This window comes from Podarcis gaigeae, assembly GCF_964106915.1.
Source record: "Podarcis gaigeae genome assembly, chromosome: 3".
Lineage (NCBI taxonomy): Eukaryota > Metazoa > Chordata > Lepidosauria > Squamata > Lacertidae > Podarcis > Podarcis gaigeae.
In genome coordinates, this window is record NC_139680.1 from 82,812,289 (window position 1) to 82,830,697 (window position 18,409).

General features: G+C 42.0%; 1 protein-coding gene across 10 annotated transcripts in view; it reads left to right on the top strand.

Moving 5' to 3' along the window:
- The window catches only part of RASGRP3 (RAS guanyl releasing protein 3), a 44,845-nt gene that overhangs the window by 10,417 nt on the left and 16,019 nt on the right, over positions 1 to 18,409 (top strand). For 6 of the 10 annotated variants that reach the window (XM_083732386.1, XM_083732385.1, XM_083732387.1 and 3 more), the window contains 8 exons: positions 10,661 to 10,859; positions 11,965 to 12,067; positions 12,573 to 12,635; positions 13,166 to 13,297; positions 14,350 to 14,497; positions 15,940 to 16,113; positions 17,475 to 17,591; positions 18,105 to 18,380. In XM_083732386.1, coding sequence (XP_083588512.1) covers positions 10,790 to 10,859; positions 11,965 to 12,067; positions 12,573 to 12,635; positions 13,166 to 13,297; positions 14,350 to 14,497; positions 15,940 to 16,113; positions 17,475 to 17,591; positions 18,105 to 18,380 — 1,083 coding nt within the window. In that variant the 5' untranslated portion in view covers positions 10,661 to 10,789. Of the gene's footprint in view, positions 1 to 5,483; positions 5,624 to 5,706; positions 5,876 to 10,660; positions 10,860 to 11,658; positions 11,760 to 11,964; positions 12,068 to 12,572; positions 12,636 to 13,165; positions 13,298 to 14,349; positions 14,498 to 15,939; positions 16,114 to 17,474; positions 17,592 to 18,104; positions 18,381 to 18,409 lie in introns of those variants that run through there. The other 4 variants (XM_083732382.1, XM_083732391.1, XM_083732384.1 and 1 more) reach the window with 3 other exon arrangements.

The window sequence follows — 18,409 nt, forward strand, 5'->3', positions numbered from 1 at the left end:
AGGAATGGTAATAGCTTTCCTCCACCCATTCTGGGGCAGACTTGAGATTTCTTTCCATCTTAGAATAATAGTATTGTAGAACTGTAGAGCTGGAAGGGACCCCAAGGGTTATGCAATGCAGATGAGATGGGGTGAGTGAACATCAAACCCCACCCTTCCATGATGTTGCAGAGGCTTCTAGGGCACACTCATAAAGTTCTACCAACATGGTTATGCTTCCCCAAGCACCTTCCTATTCTACCTGCATGGTCATGCTAGCTTTGCTCAGAAAACCTTCCCTCCAGCCTTTTACCAACAGCAAGTTAGGTTGTGCTGCCCTCTGCAGCTTGAGTGGGTCAAGGAGGCCCAGAAGATGCTGTGTAAATCGACTTTATCAAGCTTTAGGTGCAAGCCTTTGAGATGAGGCAAGAGGGCAAATAAACTGCACAGCGGCACCCATGGCTGCTGGTGCTGCCTGTTCTGGAATTGGGCCATGATTAGCTTTGGTTTCTCTTGGTGCAGTCAAACAGTGGCATTTGATTCCATGTGTTAGGCAGATCTATGTTGATAACTCTATGTGCTATATGAATATATAGGCTCATGGGGCAAGTCTGCTAATTGGTCTGTGATCGTTATTTTTGCCGGTGGGGCAAATCTAAGCACATGTCCCTTGAATGCACCATTTGTGTATTGCCAAGTTATTGAATTTGGATAAATGAATGGACTGAAGCAACTGGTGTCAAAGCAAGCTAAACTCCCTGAGCAGTTCTTGGTATTTGCTTAGGCAGTTAAAAGGGGAAATGCCCCCCCCCCCCGCATCACCCTTCTGCTAGCAAGAATGATCATAGCAGATTCCAGGACTCTTCAGCCTTGACCCATGCTTAGAGAGATTGTTCCTGATGTTACTGTGTGGATTTGTAATCATCAGTGTGTATGAGAGCTTTTATAATATGTTGCAATTCTGTGATAGCAGAGTCAAGGAGTCGGGCATCAGTGATAACACTGCAGACAGCGCTGCAGATTGGAGCCATGCAGATGGGATTCTCCCCTCTAGTCGGGTGCAATAGATGGAATGTGTTGGCTTTGGATGTGGGAAACTCAGGTTCAGATTCCTGTTTTATCCATGAAGCTCATGTCACTGTGGTCAGGGTTAAGATGAGATAAATCCATGCTATTGTCCTGAGCTTTTAACATAGATATGATACAAAAGTGATTATAAATGTCTTCAGTTACTTTTCCCACGCCATCTGTCTCTTTCGGGTACTTTTAAACTGTCAATGTTGTGTATCACACACAATAATTGTTTATAAGATATTTGGCTATACTGCCTTTCTTAAATAACCAAGAATACACTGTACAGTTTGCTTATTCTTATTCATTTACAAAAAATATTTGCATACTGCAGTTTCATTTTTAAAAAATCAAAGCAACAATTTACAACAATTATAATACAATTAAGAACCACACATAAATGAAAACAAAGGAGTACTTAACTATTATGGATGTTTTTTCTTAATTGCCTGCATGATTGTCTTCATGTTTTGGCATTAACTGAAACACAAACAGAGCAGTTGTAGTTCACCTTGTTCTGTTTAGAACATCTTAACTCTGTCCAAGATGGTGCTTCTTATCTTTCCTCCCAAACCTTCCTTCTCAAGTTTTTATGAGACGGGTTATTAAACAGGCAAAATAGCCAGAAAGGAAAGGCTTATATGATATGCAGTCTCTTACCACCCTGTTCCTTCGCTCAGACTGACACCCCTGAGGCTGCTTTGATTGTCATCATTGTGGGAATGTTGTACACAATTGTATGTTACGTCTAATTTGCTGAATGAATGAGCGTACTGGGTCTGATCCAGGAGCTTTTCTGCATTAGACCTTTCTCCCAGTAGTGAGACCGTTCATTCACTCATTTATTCCTAAAGTGACCTTTATCTAAATGAGTTATATTCCTAGTTTCCTACACTTACACCCAGTGTAGGATCAAAGTTGTTTTTATTGCTATTCTTAGTGACTTGTTGATCTTCCAGCAAAAGTGCAGTGCAAGCTTTGAGGTCTGAACTATCTCATTTAGTTTGAAGGAATTTGTTACACATTCGATGGTGACCTCTTTGTTACCTGCCTCTGTTACCACACTTACCTGTTCTAAATCCATATTGTGGAGTTCCTCAGTTGGAAACTTTACTAATTCCTGCTGCATTTCTCAAACAAAACGGGGTGCCCTTTAAGCCCACATTTCACTGATAGCATAGGAAGTATTTATTGGTAGATTCAAAAAAACCCAACGGCCCACAGCTGTGTGGAGATGGGTTTATTATGTGTGCCTTTCTTATGGAACAGGCACACTCTTTCCTTGCAAACAGCATTCAGAAATATAGTGGAGAACTCAGCCACACTGAGAGCCAGTGTGGTGTAGTGGTTAAGAGTGGTAGTCTCGTAATCTGGGGAACCGGGTTCGCGTCCCAGCTCCTCCACATGCAGCTGCTGGGTGACCTTGGGCCAATCACACTTCTTTGAAGTCTCTCAGCCCCACTCACCTCGCAAAAGGTGCCCGCCGAGTCCCACGGTCACAGGCTTCACCCGCCTATGATTTTTGAGGGTCCCTGCTGCGCCGTAGCGGTAAAGACCCAGTTTCCGTGGAGCCAGTCCCCTTCTTCTTCTTCTTCTTCTTCTTTTTTTTAAAAAAAACATTTAAAATGTGTTATAACACTGTGACAGAAGATCAAACCTCTCCATACTGAAGGAAATCAACCCTGAGTGCTCACTGGAAGGACAGATTGTGAAGCTGAGGCTCCAGTACTTTGGCCACCTCATGAGAAGAGAAGACTCCCTGGAGAAGACCCTGATGTTGGGAAAGATGGAGGGCACAAGGAGAAGGGGACGGCAGAGGACGAGATGGTTGGATAGTGTTTTCGAGGTTACCAGCATGAGTTTGACCAAACTGCGGGAGGCAGTGGAAGACAGGAGTGCCTGGCATTCTCTGGTCCATGGGGTCACGAAGAGTTGGACACGACTAAACGACTAAACAACAACAACATAACACTGTGACACTAGATGGTGCTGTAGTGTTTGATCCTTCATAATTTCCCATTATGAGCTTTACAATGTGTTTTCCCAAAACTTTTTTGGATGTGTCTAGATCCAGCTGAAGTCCATAAGTCTCTGGAAATGGTCTGATAATGAGGTTGGTCATCCAATGATTCATGGACCTGTTTGCTTGTGGAATCGCCTTGCCCTATATGTGCTCAATCAACTGCTTCAATTTGCAGAATTGGCCACATACTTCATGTTCCACATTTTAAGAAATTGATTTTTTAGGTTGGTAGCACCCACACTTTGAAACTCCTGACTATTGACATTAGGCAGGTGCATTCACTGTATTTTTTCAGTGTCTGCTGAAAACATTTTTGTTTAGTCAGTCCTATCTAGATGTTGCTTTGTTTTAATCTTTTACTGCTAGTTTTAATTGATTTTTAATGTTTTAGTTGTTTTTAACTGTTTTTAAAATAATTTCACTATCTCTTGTAAACAGCTTAGAAGTTTTATCAAGTGGTATATAATTTAGTGTTCAATCAATCAATTGAAACTTCTTCACTTGAATTGACTGAATAATTCAAACAAACTGACACATTATGAAAGGTAGAAAGTACGAGATGATTTAAACTGTAATGAATTAAAAGCTCATCTCTTAACTGTGAGTAAGGAGCATCCATGTTTAGAGTTCAGCCATATTTCACAATTTTCAATATGCATGTCCCAAGAAAGACAGTGTTTTGGTGACCAGCTAAGCTTATCATACCAAAATGATAAATGCCACCTTTTAGTATTTGACCTAACCACGCTTCAGACACAGCTGTGCAGAAAAGCCTCCAGAGCCTAGTTGTTGAGGCATTAAGGATGGAGAACCTGTGGCTCTTGTGGTGTGGCTGCACTTCCATTAGCCACAGCCCGTGGTCAGGAATGATGTCGCTTTAGTTCACCAACATCTGAAAGTCCACAGGTTGGAAGCAAGGTTGCTGAACAAAGTTGAAGCTTGCCTTACACAGCCCAGGGAACCACCTCAACCAGAATCAGCCAAAACCTAGGCAGAGTCCTTCTAGCTACTCTTAAAATAGTCATTTATGTGTTGCCCAAAAAGAGGAAATACATCCTGAAAAAGAGGACGAAGGAGGACACAGATTTGCATACCAGTTGCAAATGCTGCTTTCTACAACAGTGGGGAAGATGGTGATCAGGTGACCTGTGTGTCTTGCTCTGTCAGCTAACCAGGTGTTAACTGTTGCTGAACAGTTTTGAGGTCTCTGCTCTGCCCCCATAGGATTCTGTATCGTTCAGTCCAGAGCATTTGCATCTGGCAGGCCTTCAAGGAGAGAATGCTTCAAATACAGAACAGCCCTTTGCTTACTTCTAGCATAGAGGTTGGGAACCTGAGGCCTTTGGGGGCTGAATGCAGGCTTCTCTGCACATCTCTTGGGACTCTGCCCAGGCCATGCCCATAGGTCATACCTCTCACTGTGCCTTCCTCACATGCTTTTGCATAGCTGGAATGTATCCTTGAACTGTGATGATACCCAGATGGAGTGATGTGTGTCTGGTCATCCCCACCATTGGTATGCAGCTGCGCTGGAAGGTGACCTAAAATGGAATGTGGCCCCCAGGCTACAAAGAGTTCCCCACTCCACCCTGGCTGTCATGGAGGCTTCCTAAGCTTGGTCAGACAAGCTTAGGCATTATGCCACTCCCTTCCTCTTTGGGTGAGGGTGTTTTTCCTTGTGTCTCTAGCCCAGAGACTGTAGTGCCTTAAATTCTGTGGGTTTTTCTGTACCTGTGTCTTGAGCTGGGGATGGAGAAGAAATTCTCTGTGAGGGTTTTGGTTGGTTGGTTGGTTGGTTGTAAGTTGCATTGGGGTGTCCTGGGCAAGATAAAGTGACTAACAAATTTAAATAGATAGTTAGATAAGGAACTGGAAACAGGATTGCACAGGATCTCTTATTTCATAAGTTCCCCAGTGGAGAAACAGGCATTGTTTCTCACTTTCATTGGGAAAGTGTGGAGCGGAATGTCCGCTTCGAAGCAAATCACACCAGAAAAGGCAGCACAAGTTTAATGTGCCATGTTGTGAAGTCCTTACCCTCCTAAAGGTGGGGAACACACAGCAAAGTCCTTCTGAAGTTTGGCTACCACCCAACCAATGATGCAAGAATGCTTTAGTACCAGATGGAAAAACAAAACACACAGGTCAAACTACAGTAGAATGTTTAACTTTCCATCCTAACTGGTCCTGCCCTCTGATGAGGGTTATCAGTTTTATTTTATTTTTTCTAATGGGTGATTTAATATCCTAATTGTGGAACTTGGCCCACGTTCCACTCAAATGTTTTAGCAAAGTCTGATGTCAAGAAAAGAATTGTGTTTTGGTGGTGTTGTTGTTTTTTAATGCGGGGTGGCAGGGAGGGGGGAATAATGATCTTCAGAGAGTCTGACCTCTTGGCACAACAGAGAGATTTATCAGAGGGGGCATGTGACTAGTTAAGACACACAACCCCAGCTTGAAGGAAACAGCTGCTCATTTATGCTTTAACACTTGGCAGCTGGACAAAGAAGGGAGATGTTTGTATTGAATACCTCCGCAGAACGAAGTACAGTAAGTACGGTAATTTTCCTTGTTGTCGTTAGGCTGGGCATGTGTTTGCATTTTTATAAAGCCAGGACTGCTTCCTACTTTCTCTTCAAGCATCTTGCAAAATCCCCGTGCAGCTGAGATGCAGCTTGTCACCACTTCACTGATCCAGTTCCAAAAACAGCAGTCTTTTCCAGGACCCATTATTAGCAAGACTCTCCTTTGTGTTATAAAATGGGGACCTGCCTTACTGTGTTTTGCTTTAAGGAGGAAAAGGTAAAGTTGAATAAAATAGTTGACGGTTTGGCTTGCCAGGTTCAGGAGAGGACAGAGGTGGTGTTGCAGTGATGGAGAAGCTGCTCCTGGGAAAGTTCTCCCTTCTGCAAAACAATTACAGGTGTAAAAACCTGTCTTAGTTTGGAAGGGTGTGTGTCCCCTGTTAATGGTCTGATGATTTTGTTTCCCTGTCACGTTACGAAGTGGGTCACAATGTAATGTCGTCTTTGTATTTCACTTTAGCTGTCCCGCTGCTGTTTACAAAGGAATTCATTCAAAGCAGCACAGTTTCGGGAGCTGTGGTGTGGGGGGTGGGGTGGGGAGGCAGTTGGAAGGGCACTGACTTTTGGTTAATAAAAATGAAATGAGCAGAAATGCCCTATTTCATCAACCGTGCTTGAGAGCACTTCAGGAAACATTTGCATAACTAGTATACAGAGAAGGGAAAACTGGCTTGCAACAGGCACCAGGCTTACTGCCATTTAATATTTGCTCATATTTTGGGTGGGTGCGTGGTGTTACCATCATGCTCCTAGGGGGGGCTGGCAGATAGCATGGGAGGGCGATTGCCTGTCTGCCCTGCTTGAGAACTTCCTGGAAATGACCCATTGGTCAGGTTCCTTTAATTGGTCTTATCTAAAGACTGTTCCCAAAGTACTAGCATCATAACAGTGTAAAAACCAGTGACTTTCCCATTCAGTTTGTTCCAAAATTACATTGAAGTGTTAAATGATTGGCAGAAAATTATAGACCTTTCGGTTCATTAATATAGTGTCGGGGTCATGGGAAGTGAAACCAGACAGTGATGAAAATGGGCCCTAAGTGTATCTTCTTAGAGTCTGGTTCTGAATAGGGCAGATCTCCCTTCTACGATTTTAATGTGTGTGTTTTTTACAGCTGTTCCAAATTTTGGAATGTTTATGTTGTATTAATTTAGTGTGAAGTGCCTTTGGAGGGTATATATTAGGTGTAGGGAACCTGTAGCTCTCCAGATGTTTATTGAGCTCCAGATCCCATCAGCCCAAACCTGCACTGCCCAATGGTCAGGGATGATGGGACTTCAACACATCTGGAGGGCTGCAAGTTCCCCCACCCTGGTATGCGCCCTAAAAGACAGAATAGAAATCTGTGTAGCGGCATTAGTAGTAATACATAATAATTCCTTTCCCAGAACATTTTCACACTATGTCTTTTTCCCAGAAGTAAAAAAAAAATGGTAACAGACCTTTTGCACAATCCAGGCAAAGTTGCCCCAGATTATTGCCAAGTGATGGCTTAGCTCAAAAAGCATTGTTGCCCATGGCAAAGGACAAAATGATGTTTTTTTCCTTTCCTGCCCTGTATAACATACAGAATCTTTGCTTTCTGGCGGTTCTCTCACTGTAAGAAGCGAAGTTACAGGGAACCAGGCAGAGGGCCTTCTTGGTAGTGGTGCCCGCCCTGTGGAACACCCTCCCATCAGATGTCAAATAAATAAACAACTATCTGAATTTTAGAAGACATCTGAAGCTTAGGGAAGCTTTTAATATTTGATGAATTATTGTATTTCCATATTTTGCTGGAAACTGCCCAGTTGCTGCTTAAACTTGGGCTATGTTTTCCTTATTTTTAGTATTTATTTTAGTATTTCTCACTATTCCATTGCAGCTGGAGTACTTATGTACCCTCCTGACAATCTGAAGAACAGCAAAAATCTATTGCATACAAGCGGCAAACAAATGATTTTCACTAATTTATTGTAGTTGAGTATTCTGGATTGAGACCTTGATGTGTGTGTTTGCATGAACTATTCCTTTTGTTCTATTTTAATGAAAATCTCCTCCCGTCCACACAGCTTCCAGTAGCCCAGATAGGAAAAATATATTTGCACACTTTGGGAAAATATATCATAGCAAACAACAGCTTTGGGGGGCAGTTTTCATTGGGGAAAACATCAAGGAGGAAAGGGTCAATTCCCCTACTCTGTGCCACAATCCCAATCCAGATCAACCAATCCCACCAACAGCTGCTCTTTGTAAACTTTTGTGAGTGGAGATGTAGTCATACAGTGGTACCTCGGGTTACATACGCTTCAGGTTACAGACTCTGCTAACCCAGAAATAGTGCTTAAGGTTAAGAACTTTGCTTCAGGATGAGAACAGAAATCGTGCTCTGGCGGCGCGACGGCAGCAGGAGGCCCCATTAGCTTAAGTGGTGCTTCAGGTTAAGAACAATTTCAGGTTAAGAACAGACCTCCGGAACAAATTAAGTACATAACCGGAGGTATCACTGTATATCTCTTTTGCCATGTCTAGTTTGGCCCTCAGATCCTTTGAGCTGATGATGCTCAGGATTCAACCTGGGACCATCTACAACCTGCCACTCTTCTGAGAATGGACATTCCTTAGTGGTAGAACATCTCCTTCATATGTAAGTCCCAGGTTCAATGCCAAGCATTGCTAGGTAGGGTTGGGAGAGACCCTTGCCTTGAAACCCTGGAGAGCTGCTGCCAGTCAGTGTAACTGATACTCAGCTAGATGGGCCATTATAGGGTTGCCATATGTCCTCTTTTTCAAGGACAAGTCCTCTTTTCCATGGGTATGTGAAATGAAAGTCGTCGTAGGAGATCCATGGTTAAAAGCTGGCAAATGCGTCCTCTTTTTTGCTCTTCAAAATATGGCAACCCTAGGACCAATAAAGCTGACATTGTATACTGTATATACAGTGGTACCTCAGGTTACAGATGCTTCAGGTTACAGACACTTCAGGTTACAGACTCCGCTAACCCAGAAATAGTACCTCGGGGTAAGAACTTTGCTTCAGGATGAGAACAGAAATCTTTTGGCAGCGGGAGGCCCCATTAGCTAAAGTGGTGTCTCAGGTTAAGAACAGTTTCAGGTTAAGAATGGACCTCCAGAACGAATTAAGTTCTTAACCCGAGGTACCACTGTATAAGGCAGCTTGCTACCTTAAAGATGTCCTGCATCTTTAACTGTTGTGAAATAGAGGATCTGATTTTGTACAACATTTCTGACCCTAGCTTCCAAAGCAGCACTTAGCAAAGAATAAATGAAGGGAAAGGAGCTGGGCTTGGTTGATTTTGCCCAAAACAGAGGCTTGCATTTACATGTTCAGAGGGAGTGCTCTAACAACCAGCATCTCCTTCCCCAGTTACTAAGAGGTTAGATCTAAGATTTCAGTCCTTAGCAAGGGCATATTAAAATGTGTTATCTCCCCATCACTACTTATTTATCTGTGGTTTTTGGCCTTTCCCTCTATTCGATGCTGTCTCTACAGTGTATGAGCTCCTCTGTGATTTGTACATGTTTTTGTTTTGTTTTTTTACCAAGTAAGTGGAATTCCATGAGAGAGGGAGAATGGACAACCCTTCAGCAGCAGCAGGCCAGGAATGTGTGAAGTGCCAGCTCCCACTTAGGAGAAACAACACATGGATTTTCCATTCAGCTGGAGGCTGATAATGTCTTTGCTTCAATTGGGGAGATGAATAGGCAGTAGAAAGAAAACAGTCCTGAGCACCAGGAACAAAACACTATAGACAGAGATCAAGGCATAAAGCAAAATAACAAAGTCCTGCTAGGTTGCTGGAAAAGGTGCCGTGCAAAGTCGAGGCACTGAATAGGTAACAAATGTAGGCCTTTCATCTCCAAGAACTAAGCCAGTCCCAAAGCCAGGAACAATCTTACAGGTGGAAATTCCTGGCTGTCCTTTTGGTACTCACAGCCTGTACTTTTATGTGTGTCAGACAGAACGAACTGAAGGCTGCCAAATTTTCTCCTGCCTGGGGTCCCACAACTTTTAACAGCTGCTTAATGAGCAAAAATATAGCAGGTAAAGCTTCTCCTGTCTGTTACGCTATCAGAAGTTTTGCTTACTAAATTTCTGGTTCTCCCATCACACTGCTGTTAAAGTCACAGTCCTGCCAGGGTGGGGGAAGCTGGCAATCCTAACTAAATGGTATAGTTCAGGTGTGAGGAACCTCTTTCCCATGGACCTGTGGCCCTCAGGGTTCTCCTCAGGCCATGGCCACTCTCCCCAAGCCCCAGACGGGCATCTGCATGGACTCTTGGGGGAGGGCAAACTAAAACACTGAAAGGAGGAGCAGTCTAGTTTCTTGCAAATGAAATAGTGCCTGCACATTTTGCCTGATATGTCAGGTTCTACAAATGCTAGCAACTTAAAGAAAGAAAGAAAGAAGAGCTTTTTTAAAATACTGAGATTAAGATTCGTTGGGGAAGGGTATCACTTCCCCTGGCCCTCCCCGCAGCCACTGTGTTCTCCATCCCCACTCTGCAAGTACTTTTGCCCAACTGGAATATGTTCACGAACTGTGATAAAGCCTCTTGCTTACTTAGATGGAGAGGGAGATTTGAAGCCATAATGGAGGCTACTCTCAAAAAGGTACAAGTCATATCTGTTGCCACACTGACTTTTCGTTCTGTCCTTGCATGTGATTGACATCTGGAAAGTTGCCTATGAGAGAATACAGCCCTCAGTCTGAAAAGGGTTCCTCGCTCCTGGTGTAGATATTTAAACAAGAAGAGCTGGTTCTGCTGAGAAGTTGCATTTCACTTCTTGTATGGGCATTTTATCTATCATCTATCTATCATCTATCATCTATCTATCATCTATCTATCATCTATCTATCTATCTATCTATCTATCTATCTATCTATCTATCTACCTATCACCATCATCTTTAAAAAGATGAGCTGAACCGTAAACATTTGGCCCACATATGAAACTGCAGTCTGGTTCTCTCTCCTCCCCACCTTATTTCTTTTTCCAGTTTTCTGGTGAAGTGGTACAGATAGTGCAACTGACAGACATCTAATGGAGCCTCTGTTGCTGCTGCTGCCGCTGCTGCCCTTCTCTGATGTGGTGGAAGTGTATTCGTTCTTTTAACAGTTAAAGGACGATGGGGTCCAATACACTCGGGAAAGCCGCAACATTGGATGAACTTTTAAGCACCTGCATTAAAATGTTCGGTATGAGTCTTCCTTTCCTCCCAAGTCCATCATAAGCTTTTGTGAACTCACTTTGTCGGACCTGACAAATGGCCTTGAGTCCATGAAAGCTGATGCCATAAAAAAGTGCTTAGTCTTTTCAGGTGCCAGAAGAAAATGTACTTCATCCTATTAGAGATTTTGGTCTCTTGAGTAGGTGGGTTTCCCCTCCCCTAAAATAATGCAGCATGTGTGCTATTGCCACATGCATAATCATAATAATCTGGATGTGGGTTTTTTTTTTGGGGGGGGGGAGGGAAGAAAAAAGATGGGAAATCCTGAGATGGACTCTGAAGTTGCTGAGCCTATGCTGAGTCAACCCATTGCCAAACAAGAGAAGCGGGGAAGAAATTAACAAGATGCTGCTTGGGGCTGGATGTGAATGTGTTGAATGCTGAAGTCAGCTGAGTGAGTTAGTTAGTTAGTTAGTTAGTTAGTTAGTTAGTTAGTTAGTTTGTCTAAAGAAAAAGGTTAGGATAAGAAAATGTTGGTTTGGACAATGGATTGGAAGAGAGACGTTATAAAATATTTAGCAAGACTAATCGAGGGTTTGTAGAACTGTTATTATCTTGATCCTTTTCACACATTTCATTCTTCCTGCATAAAGGAAACTTCTGTGTATTGTTTGTAGTGTTTTCTTTGTTGCATGTTTGCTGAGAGGGATAGTGGCATGATCAACTGCTGTGGTAAAAAGGATACTCTCACCTCAGTTGAAATGTTGCAGAACATGCTGTTTCTTACACAAATATTACCACTGTGTAGGGAAAATGTAATGTGTGAAGCAACCTTCAAGACATGAAGGCACAAATTGCTCCCGAGGTTAAAATCGTGTCACCTTGGAAAAACAGCTGGTGTACACACATCCTTATACTGATATCATGGGTGAGTTATTCTTTCTTTATAAATGTGCTCATCTCACTGCTAATGATAGTAAGCTATTATTTTTTTACCTTTGCTAATATCACTTTAGAAAGTGTGTGTGTATGAGAGAGATGTCCAGTTGACTTTTTAATGTGCCGACTTTTACATGGTACCGTTAATTAATGCACGTTATCCACCTTGGAATGTTATATATCTGTTTTTGCAGATCACAGAGGGGAACTGAGCAACAGTCACCTGCCACGAACCTTCCTTTTAATGCACCGATGGTATCTACCATCCACAGAACTGGCAGGAAAACTTCTCTCCCTATATCCTTTCAGATACTCTATTTATTGAATAGTAGTTACTTGTATGATTTCAGTGTAGATAGCTTTTTAGCAATGAACTTGAATAATCTTGGATTTTCTCCTTTGACTTCAAAGTGGTCATCACTGGAAGGAATGGTGTATACACCATTGTGTACATTCTATACATTATAGAATGGCTATTTTGGAAAGAGTTGCTGTATTGCTGGAGACTAATGGCCAATGTTAGCAGTGGGTCAAATTAATTGGCCTCCTGTATTCTAGACATTTTCTTGGTGACTTTTTCATTATTCTGTTTGGTTTATCTTATTTAAAATACTCCTGTCCACACTTCCATCACAATATGGCACCAAGACAGGGTATAATAAAAATATAATATGCTTGCAAAATCAAGTGCTGTGTTGAATATAGTGTTTATCATTTTATTAAGTGCTTAATTGAACAAGAAAATGGAACCTTAGAAAGCCACTGAAACCAAAAGGCATGGCTTTTTCTTTAACTAAGCTACATATAGAGATGCTAGTGGGGAAAACTGCAGTGAAATTCGCTTAAAAATCTGCTACTTCATGAGGTAAATGCAATTTTGCTCCGCTTGGAAGTTTGTATGTTTTCTGAATAATTAAAAAAAAAACACTTTTTGTCATCTTTTGAAAACCTGCTTTTGCTCCCATGTCTTTGTGGTGCTTAATTCCAGTACATACATTTTATTAGAACTTCGCATATTATTAAAATCAGAAGAATTTAGAGAACAACTCAATTTTAATATGGATGTGCTCCCCCCCCCCATTTACGTACACCACCCCAAGATTCCTCTGCTAGGTGGTATAGAAATGTTTTGAGAGACTATAAATGTTTGCATGGCAGGGAAAGTTTAAATGGTTAGGGATCATCCCATCATTACACCAGTGTGTGATGGATGAACCCACACCCAAAGGACTGCTGCCGCCAATGTAATTCAAGGCCCAAAGTTCTCTTCAACTGAGCTGTCAATTCATTTGATTTAAGGGAGACTCATTTCCCAAAAGGTGGAGTAAGTTAGGCTTTTAGCACATAGTTGCTCCATGGCTTGATATTTGAATAACTCTGCTGTCATGATTTCAGATACTGGATTTTGGAATTTCCTGCAGAATTCAATCTGGACCTTGGTTTGGTTCGTCTGACTGAGGAGTTTCAAGAACTAGCCAGCCACCTAGGTTACGAAGAGCACATCCATCTTATTGATATCTCTAGCATGTAAGGATTACCATCTGTGAGGACTGATTATTCAGCCAGGACTTCCTAGTAAGATTGAATATTGATATTGACAGCTGTAGCAAAACAGCAAAAAGGGTAAAGGAGGTGGGAGAGAACAATAATTAGGTAACTTGTCATCCCAGTACTGATCATTGTAACATTTTTAAAAATTCTTCTCCTTGTTCTTTGTGGTGTTATTTTTTTATTAGAAAAAAACCCACTAGTTAAAATAAATATAAAATTTGGAACGTGTCTCTCTGATGTGTAATGAAGTAGAACTCTGTGTTTGCTACCTCAGTTGACTGCTATTAGCAATGATAACTAAATTGACTCACCAGGTTCAGAAGTAATATATGTCTGAATGCCATTTGCTGGGGACAAACAAGAAAGAAAGAGAGCTGTTGCCTTCATGCCCTGGATTTGTGCACCACCTGGAGGAAGGACCAGGCCAGCCAGCAGCAGCTGTTGAGGGTGGCACAGGAGAGACACCATTGCTCTCTTGTCTTCCCAACACAATGAGCCACTGGCTCTTACCGAGAGGGAGAGGAATGGAGTGAGTTGTGATGAACTTGGCCCACTGCAGCAAATTGTAAAGGAGCCAGTTTGACATTCTCCACCATGCATGGCATGGGCCAAAGCTCCTTGCCCCTCCACTCTCTCACTATGTATTCACCCATGTCTGCTGTGTTGGAAAGACAGGAGAGCAATGGTGCCCCCCATACACACACTGCCTCACTGGCTGCTATTGACATCGACTACCATTAGAAACTGAGGTGCTGGATGTAATGGGCCCTTGTTCTGATCCAACAGAGCTATTCTTACAGACTCGTCTTCAGAAAGTTTCAAAACAGCTCTCCGTTTAGGTAAGACATAGCTAAATTGGTTTTCATTTCCTTTTTTGTGGAACATCTAAATTGAAGGAGATATCACTGTTTGACTTCACACAAACAAAATGCAGGGGTTCTTGGCAGTGCCATCACTTGGTTCTAGTTCCATGTTTGTATTATTTGGGTGTCAGATCCTGAAAGTGGCTTCATCGTTCTCTCTTGCAGTCCCTCTTATGACTGGATGAGGAGAGTCACACAAAGGAAAAAACCTTCCAAGAAGGGAAAAGCTTGCCTCCTGTTTGATCACCTGGAACCCATTGAGCTTGCTGAGCACCTCACTTTTCTGGAGCATAAATCTTTCAGAAGGATCTCTGTAAGAAACCTACAATTTCTTATGGCACTTGGGCTTTATGGCTCCTCATGCCCATTTCCGTGAATCTGGATATACATTACATCAAATCTCAAGCCATGTAACACCATGCATTTAAAGTGCATTACTTCCCCCAACGAATTCTGGCAACTGTAGCTATAGAGCCACAATTCCCAGCACCTTTAACAAATTACATTCCCTGGGATTCTTTGGGTGAAGTCAAGATCTTTAAATGTGCTTTAAATGAATGGTGTGTATGCAGCCTCAGTGCTGGCTGATCCGTGTCTACTCATTGCTTGTTGGCTGTAGCATTCTGGGGTCATCAGTGCAGTACCCGTAGGCACCCTTATTTTTCCTTCCACCCACAAAACCTGTTACACCTTCCCTGCCCCCATGCTTACTTCTCCCTTCATCATGATGTGGAAAGAGTGGTTGTCTTACCATTACCTTCACCTTGAAAAGCACCTAAAGGTGAAACAGGAAGTAAGAACAGCAGTGGTTTTTTCTACTTCTTCTTTCAGCTTGATGCACTTTTCAAGGTTTAGTTTGGCACCTGATGCGCTGAACAGAAACGGGAATGACTGAAAGTGTAAGATGGAAAGGAGAGTGATGTAGGAGATATGGGGAGGAAAAACAATGATTGTGAGACGGCTGCCAGAAATGGGGGTGCTACAGGAGTTGGGGGATATTGTGTCTATGAGAGTGGAGGTGTGCATGTGCATATGCATGTGCAGGCATAAACACACAAACTGGATCCAGTAAAATAGATCCTGTTGAAATTGCTTATTTTTTAATGAGTTTTCCCCACCAAATCACTTACAAATCACAGGTCACATGTGTCCCATTAACTGAGCCATAAAAATAATGGATCAGATGCTTTCCAGCACTCCAGTGATTAAAAAAATGGATCTAAAACACAGATCCTAAAGATCCGCATAGTTTTTACAAGGGAACTGCTTAGAACCATCATCAAATCATCAGGCACCTTTGTGTCCACAGAAGTTTTCTGTATATCATTGGTGGTTTTGTTGGCATCCTTTGTAAACAAATCGGGAAGTTCCATAAGGATCTAATGTGTTTGTGCTGCTTGCTGCTGACAAGCTTCAGATCTGTGGGTGGGATTCAGCTAATGAGTCCCATAAGTGCAACCCTGCGCAAGGACTTCTGCTTATGCTCAGGTTACATTTTTGAAAAGAAATATTGCAAAGATACCACAAGGCTCCACTGTGTTTCCTCATCCAAACAGAAATAAAAGCTAGTAGTGCTCCCTGTCCTTCAAGGATGTGCAGTGTTCATCAAACAATGATTAAATTATGCGCACTGAGGAGTTCTTTTTTTAAAGGTCAGATTTCCTAAGTTACAGGTCTTCTCAGGGAATGTTGGTCTACTGCAGTATATGTTCTTTTTGTGGTTTAGAAAAGCCATATAACAATGAATTTGTCTAGTTTACAGATTATCAGAGCTATGTGATCCATGGTTGCCTGGAGAACAACCCAACTTTGGAAAGATCAATTGCTTTATTTAATGGCATCTCCAAGTGGGTCCAGTTGATGGTCCTTAGCAAACCAACCCCTCAGCAAAGGGCAGAAGTAATCACAAAATTCATCAATGTTGCACAGGTAATAATGACCTTGGAATGAAATACTGTGGTATGGAGGTCCAAAATAAGAGGGTATGTAGGAAGCCCAGATACTAGTGTTCATAGTAAGGATAATGTTTACATTCTGTTTATCCCAGTGTTACTCCAGGTATCTTGAAATTGTTCCTAATATAAGTGGCTAGTTGGGAAGGGGTGGGGAAGGCAACAAACAGTGCTGGTGGCAAAGGACATCCTTTTCTTGTACCTCTGTAAATTATTGAGTGTAAAAGGGATTTGTTGGTGTAAATTCTTGCTGTAGATTTGTTGTATATCAAAGATTTTGTTCTCCTGCATTAAAATTTTTCAGTGCACAAACTTCCACTCTAGCCAATCAAATCTTTTCTCTGCATGAAGAAAATAAGTGCTGCCTGTATTTTATTATTATCAAATTGTTAAGCCTTTCTGCTACGATAGTTGTCCAGTTTTGGATGCTTTGAGCCTTAGAGTAAGAGATCTGTACCTGACTTGGCTATAATTACCATTTCAGCTTCTGCTCATGCCTTTTGTAACAACTTAATTGTAGCTATGTCATTATTATACATATTAATTGTTAAACGATGCATTCTTCAAGTTTCTTATAAAATACAGTGGTGAATCCTACTGTCATGGGTGATTTATTGTTCATAAGGTTTATATTAGTTTTGTTTGCTTCTTGATAGGAACTTCTAAAATATTTGGTCCAAGATTAGAGGATTTTGGTAATATTATTCCAGCTAAGAATTCATCATCTACACATTTAGGTGGGTTTGGGGATGTCCCAGTAAAGTTCATTTATTAATATCTCTACTAGGATAGTTTGAAGAGAGAAAAAAGAAATTCAGTTTGGCAAACAATTTTTTGCCTTTCATTTTTAACATAGTTCTCATCAGGCACCGTGCCAACAGTCAAGAGCTATTATTCTAGGCCTTGCACATTGGAACAAATAACTATAAGGTAAAAGGGTAAAGGACCCCTGGATGGTTAAGTCCAGTCAAAGGTGACTATGGGTTTGTGGCGCTCATCTTGCTTTCCGGCCAAGGGAGCTGGCATTTGTCCACAGACAGCTTTCTGGGTCATGTGGCCAGCATGACTTAACCGCTACTGGTGCACAGAGGACTGTGACGAGTGCCAGAGCGCACGGAAATGCCGTTTACCTTCCCGCTGCAACAGTACCTATTTTTTTACTTGCACTGGCATGCTTTCGAACTGCTAGGTTGGCAGGACCTTTGCTTGTTATTATCAGTTGGATTATCTAGTAAGTGTATGTATGATTGCAGATAGCGCCATACATTTGGCTTGTTAGAATAATGAAACAGGTAACATTTCATCAACAAGTAAGCAATGTGTCTAATTTCTCTACAGAAACTTCTTCATCTTCAAAATTTCAATACCCTGATGGCTGTTGTGGGAGGACTAAGCCATAGCTCTATTTCACGTCTCAAAGAAACTCATTCTCACCTTTCTTCAGAAGTTTCAAAGGTATGAGAGCACCTCTCTTGTAATGGACTCAACGTCTGTGTAAATATTATATAGAGGAACATGAGCAAACTCAAATGTAATCTGTCAAAAAGATGTCCTTTCTTACTGGAATAAGGGAGACTGAGAGCAAGTGAAGGTGCCTCATACTGAGTCAGGCCTTTGGCCCATCTAGCCCAGTCTGTTCATTAGCAGCATCTCACCAACATCTTGGGCAGGATTCTTTCCCACCCCACTATCTATTTTTTAACTGGAGGTTCTGGTGATTGTCTTCCTGCACGCAAACTATGTGAACTCCTTCTGAGCTATGATCTTTCCTCAAAAATGTGCTGGAAGAAATCGTGTGAGTTGCTTCTGTTATTGGATGATGCTCCTCACCACCATCCCCCCCCCCCCGAAGAAAAGGTTTCCAGTCCTCCCAGTATGATTTCCCTAAGCTCTGCCTCTTTAAGATAAATCAAAGCAATGTTAAGGATGCTTTTGCGGAGTTTTGCTTCTTCTATACCTTGTTTGCAGGACTGGAACGAAATGACCGAGCTAGTCTCTTCCAATGGGAACTACTGCAGCTACCGCAAAGCTTTTGCTGATTGTGTTGGCTTCAAAATCCCAATCTTAGGAGTCCACCTGAAGGACCTGATAGCCGTTCATGTCGTCTTTCCAGACTGGATCAATGAGAACAAAGTCAACATAGTAAAAATGCAGCAGCTTTCAGTCACCTTGAGTGAGCTGGTTTCCCTGCAGACTGCTTCTCACCACCTTGAGCCAAACATGGATTTAATTAACCTGCTAACAGTAAGTACTGTTAAATTTGAATTTGAAAA